We start from the raw sequence: 6,000 nt of genomic DNA on the forward strand, positions 1-6,000 counted from the left end.
GGCATCAACACTAACTCCATTTCCCCATGTCTTAGAAGAGCTGTACACACAGAAAATATTAAGTAGAACTGACAACGCAGTGTATCTTTCCCCAGCTTTGGGGTTATCTGTATTGTTAGTCTGGTCTGTAGGTGAGGAAATCGGCAAATGAGAGTGCTTTGGTGTGCTGCTTGTCCCTTACCTAGGGTGCTGTAGCTCGTTGTTACCCAGAGCATTAGTATTGCCTAGGAGCTTGTTAGAGATGCAGAGCATGTGAACCAGAGTCTGTATTTTAACACAATCTCCAGGTTATTTTATGCGTATTAAAGCTCGAGAAACCCTGCTCTAGCTTATTTTGCACATGGTCTTACCTTTATTTCTTAGTGTTCGTTTCTAGAATGTTGGGCTAGCCTTTTTCAAAATGCAGCCCCATGAAGTTAATAATAATTTTCAGTCAATGTTCTCTGGGGAAAGTGCTCACCACTGCAGTAAATAATAATGAGAAATGCATATTTTTTAAACCAAAATACAGATAACCTGATTTAAAATACCAGCTTTTGGTTATTATTTTGTTTTTAGAATTACTGGCATGCTAGAAGCTGAAGGGGAATGGTTATTTTTTAAATGATTTTTTAAAGATAGATATTTGTTATTTAACGATATAATGACTGCTTAATCCATGGTTTTTTCTATGTATTATGCAACTTTCATTACTATTTGGATACTAATTCTCTTTTAGTCTGTTTCCCTGTGTATAAAGAGTTTTAAGCTTTCATTTTTATAGTAGCAGAAACACCAATAATAGGTGAAAGTAGATGACACATAGCACGATTTCAGGAATTAACTGGTGAGGTTGTTGGTTAGAAGGGTTTGAAAGACCATAGTTCCAGTTTTTGTTTTCTTTTCTTTTTTTGGTTGTTGAAAGAAAAATGGCAAGTATACATTTGATCTTAACGTTTTTATTTAGGAATATTGGGCATCTTTATTTCTTTGAAGACTTGGGTAGAAGAAAATTAGGTCTTAGAAAATTTAAACTTCCATTCACCACTGGTAATTATTACTGTCTTTCATTCTCAGAAACCTTGCAGCGGCCTCTGTGGAACATAAGCAGAGAACCAGGTATGCCTCATCCTCCTTTTCCCCAGCAGTCAGTCCTTGAGTCATCACAACTCCATCAAAACGAGGGCCTGGCAGAGAGTGATCCAGACTGTTCCACTTGCCCCACGCCCTGTCACAGGTTGCACGACCACACTTTTGATTTTAGTAGGACTCGGAATGTTCGCGATGGCAGTGAGGGCACATGAAACTCGCTCTAGGATGCACTTTCAGCAGACTCAGATTAGTTGATTTTGTATTTACTACCTCAGAGTTCAGAAGAAACCCCAAAGTCAGCATTTGCTTTACTTGCGTCTACAGTTCTTTCTGACCACACCGAGGTAGGCCAGGCATTCGTTTGGCTTATACTTGATGAAGAAAGGGTAAGAACGGCTGACAGAAATGGGTACATCTAATAGAAAATGTGCAACCCGGGCAGAGGAAGAGAAAGGACAAAGTGCTTTGTGATGGTCCTACCGGGATGTGCCCAGGTGTGCATAGCCTCTTAGGAAGAGTCTCCTTGCTGCTTAACACCTTGGATTGTCTCAACCTGCAGAATGACCCTGAATAAACAGCGTCATTTTGTTTTGCCTTCCAAGGAAGAGAAATAACTCCGGAGGCCCCTGGGAAGTGTGCCTGGGATTCTGCAGTGATTTTAAACGTATAGTTGAGAGTGGGGCTTTGATATTCAAGGTCGTCGACAGGAATCCCAGACTTGACCAGCTATTACCAGGTCAAGAGTTTTGTATTCTTGTGAATCTCTCTCTTTTGGTCCCTGTCATCCAGGGGTCTCATTGTAAATATATGTGCATTTATAAATAATTTTTGTATTCACTGATCATATGTGTTGCAATGTAAATATTTTTGATATGCTAAAATTATATATATAATATCCAGTTATAATACTGACAACAGCTTCTCAGACCACAGATTTTGTACAGCTTGGTTTAGTGAATCCAAAGATTTTGTTTCAAGTTTTGAATACATACTTGTTAAGAAGTATAATAACTATAGAAGCACGGTACCTAGTGATTGCATACACACAAACACAATCTTGGTGTAATTAACCACTTTCTTGATACCTAAAGATTCATACATCTAATCATTTGTCATCTGTTTACAAGTGCCAGGTAATATAATCTTTCTAGCATAAAAAGACTTTCAAAAGACTAGTAGTCTTGCTATTGCCACATACACACAGATAAAGGAACACTTGTTTTGGGAATATCTTCTTTGAGCAAAGTACTTTGTCGATGAGGAAACCAAAGATTGCTTTTTTTCTCTGTGTGTGTGTTTGTTTTAAACAGTTTAATATCTCTTCTACTAATGCACAGTATATCTTAAGGGAATATTGCTTTGGGGAAGAACATGCAGAAACTCATAAAACTTCAGCATGGTCCTTGTTTTGTACAAGTGATTATTTAAGCTAAAACATTTTCTTGAATTTCTGATAGCAAAAAGCTTTATGTTAACAAAAGACTTAGTGCTGTAATAAAGTGTAATGAACTAAAGCTCTTCTTTCTTTCTGCTTTCAGAAAGAAAGGCTGTCGGATTCTGTCCTCTGAATTTAGTGAGGAGTAATTATGTACTAGATGAATTCAGTCACTTAAATGAAAATATCAATTTTTAAGTCATTGTACATTTCAAGGGTTTTAAACTTTACGTAATTTCTCAGCTCTTTGCCAGGAAGTTTGGCTGAATTTCATACTAGTTTTCAATCCTGTTTTTGTCCCTTAGGCAGCAGCACTTTTTTAGCTGCTTTATACCACCATGTCTTTCTTTCTTTCTTTTTTTCCTTTTTAAATAGCCTCATTCATTTTCATTTTGAACTTCTTAAGTACACTGTTTTCCTCTCCTTTCAATTTTGGATCCCTCTTCTTACTTACTAGGTTGAATTAATAGTGTAGCTTGTACTGGGCTGACTTAGAATCAAGAAACCTGATTAAGTTTTAGCTCTGCTGCTCACAAGTTGTGTAACCAAGGGCAAGTCTCTGCTTCTCAGCCTGACTTCTTCATTTATGAAATGACGTTTTACTAGATGCTCTGAAGCCCTTTCCAGCTGTAACGTTCTATGAATCTGTGGTCCCTCCAGGAATCAAGGAGGATTATCTACTCTAATAAAAAGCTGCTTTCATGAAATATTTGTTAGAGTAGAACAGGAGTGATGCTGCTTACTCTGACTTGAGCCAGATTTATTTCCTCTGTAGCAAGAGTAATGCTATAAGAACCTTTCACGAGGAGAAAAAAACCTTCAGCTTCTAAAACAGTATCAGTAAAGTGAAGAATCTTGATTAGATTGAGAACTACCCTTGGTGTGTTACAGCACACCAGAGTATCCGAATCTGTTGAGAGGTATGCCACTGCTAATATGTGACCGGTTTATGACTCACCTTTCTAATGTATTCAAGGTCATTCTTCTAATTATAGTACTCTGACTCGCATTCTGAGGGACTTTCTTCAGTGAAAAAGGTGGAGTTAGAGCAAGGCTGCAAAGAGCGTCAGCTGTTACATGTGAGAGGACACCACCAGTGCTCTAGAAAACTTAAAATCTACAATTGCTGCCTCTCCTTCAGCAGTGGTCCCTCTGCTGCCACTGGTGTCAGGCTGCTCCTCTATAGCCAGCTGGTTGAGGTGTCCTCCCAGATATTGCTAGCTTTCCTAAATGAAAACACTTGCCTAAAAAAGTAGTCAGGAATTTGATTAAATGGGGATAGTCTACCCCTGGTCTTAAAAATAGTAAATGTAATAAATTCTAATCTTAGGAGGTGGAATTCCTGAAATTTTTCATCATTGCATGTTTTTGAACAAGCAGATGCTCTGCTGTAAACAGGATTAGTGGCTCATCATTGTTTCTTCCCAGCGGTGTAATGTCTGCCTGCCACCAATGTAATCAGAGATGTTGTAAGAGCAAGGCAAACAAATGCCGAGAGAAATACTCTGTCCCCCACCCAATTACCACTTCATATCAGTAGGGATGCATAAATTCTCTTCATTTGTTTGTGCCCCTCTGAGACTGATTCTGTAAGTCTACCTTGAAGAAGAAATAATGTTTTCCTTGTACTTCAAGCTTCCCTGCCACAGGTCTACAAGTGGACCCCACTGGCTTTCTGTCATTCAGCCTCTGATGTGCTCTCCCTAGATGCAAGTGAATCTGTAGAACAGGAAGTACCAGAAACCCAGCCCAATGTGCTGTCCCCTCTAGTGTGCCATCTTATAATGCTGTAAATGTGTTTTTTTTTCTGTAAGGTAAATGTTATGTTTAAAAACAGTTGCCTTCATGTTGCCCATTGGGAGATTGTAAAAGAAACATACGAGATGTTAAGCAACTTAAGAATCTTACCCATTTTCCTAAGAAGAGGGAGAGAGAAAGTTATGTAGAGGGTTGTCATAGGAAACAAGGATTAGATGCATTCTTTTTATTCCATTGGACAGGGGTCATATCAGTGGGACAGAAGTTACAGGGAAATAGAGTATATACACTTGCCAATAACTCTATATACCCTAACACTCTAAAATTTAGATTTGTCTGACAGTAGGAATAATCAGCTTTTCATGGGAGAAGTATGCACAGAAGCTAAGTAATCATCTGTTAAGAGCATTGGAGAAATTTCTGTATTGAAATGGAATGCGGACAAGATGACTTAAACCCTCTTTCAGTTTTATCATTGGAATTCTCCAGAAGCAGTCAGACAGTCTAAAATCTTTGTCCTTTAGAACCCTTTGTATACAGTAAGTTTACTATTACAGAAATATTACAGCTTATAACCCTTTTACTCTTTAATTTTTATTCCTATTTCTTTTTTTTTTATTCCCTACCCCGCCATCATTTCTTTTTTGTCGGTGGGACTCCATGGGAATGGGAATGGGATTGTGGTGTTCAGTTTTGTAGCCAGTGTTTTACCCAAGTGTCTTGTGGCCTCTTTTAATCATGTTAGTAGCCCCAGAAATGCCAAAAGAGTGGCGAAGTAACAGAGGTAAATTGGCTGTCACTTTATGCTACATCTTCCATTTCTTATTTTGCTTCTGATGCAAATTATAGATGTAATTGTGAAGCAATTGGACCTCAGAAAGTTGAGTTAAGATTGCTAGGCAACCTGTTGGTAACGTTTCATTTTTCCATTATGTGGTCTCTTTCCTAGTTCAGTGTGGCAGATGTTTTCCCCTCTTGCTTCTAACCTAAAACTTTTTTGTTTGGAGTACAGTCTAAGTCAACATCAGTTAAGCTTAATTTACTCCTCCTTCCTCTTTGCTTTCTCCTTCCCTTCCTGCCTTCCTTTCCTCAGTTCCTTTCTTTCACAGCTGCTTGGTTTGTCAACAAAAATAACATGTTCGGAATTGAGAGATGTTACAAACTTCTCTTAACAACACCTGAAAGCCCATGAATCACCTGGAGATTTTGTGGGTAGTGAGGGATGTGTGTGTGTGTGTGTGTGTGTGTTTGTGTGCACATGTGCATGTGTGAGGAGTAATACTTGGACCTCCTCCCTCAAGGTTGTATGGTGAGTGTTTCTTAGCAGTTCTAATAATCTCTACCAACAGGTGGGGTGAAGGTAAAGGAACAGCTTGGTTTGAACCTGTTTTCAAATGTAAGGAGTAAAGTGATCTTCTGTCAGCTCTAGTTGAACAGCAGGTGGTCAAGTGCTCCTTGGATATCTCTTGGCTGCTTAACGTGCCCTCTTGATCCATTGAGAGACGACTTCTCCCCTCTCCTTTCCCCTTCTCCCTTTTTACCCGTCAGAGGATGTCAGTCTGAGCAGCTGTGGTACTTGATGTATGTAAAGAGAATCATAAGCCAAGTTGTCGTCCAGTGTGGCCCTTTCCTAGTATCTATTTATATTTTCTCACACCTGAGAATGTATATTTTATAAAGCATGTGTTTGTCTACTTGTCTACTGTAATGTCTTCAATAAAGCTAAAATAACACGA

The 6,000-nt window shown here is 38.8% G+C and overlaps 1 protein-coding gene across 5 annotated transcripts in view; it reads left to right on the top strand.

Annotated features, from left to right (window-relative positions):
• The window catches only part of LRIG2 (leucine rich repeats and immunoglobulin like domains 2), a 63,773-nt gene extending 57,773 nt beyond the window's left edge, over window positions 1-6,000 (top strand). For 4 of the 5 annotated variants that reach the window (XM_069601024.1, XM_069601039.1, XM_069601048.1 and 1 more), the window contains one exon: window positions 1,057-6,000. In XM_069601024.1, the coding sequence (XP_069457125.1) occupies window positions 1,057-1,283 (227 nt within the window). In that variant the 3' untranslated portion in view covers window positions 1,284-6,000. The remainder of the gene's footprint in view (window positions 1-1,056) is intronic. The other variant, XM_069601031.1, reaches the window with a different exon arrangement.

This window comes from Ovis canadensis, chromosome 1 (assembly GCF_042477335.2).
Source record: "Ovis canadensis isolate MfBH-ARS-UI-01 breed Bighorn chromosome 1, ARS-UI_OviCan_v2, whole genome shotgun sequence".
In the NCBI taxonomy this organism is placed as follows: Eukaryota; Metazoa; Chordata; class Mammalia; order Artiodactyla; family Bovidae; genus Ovis; species Ovis canadensis.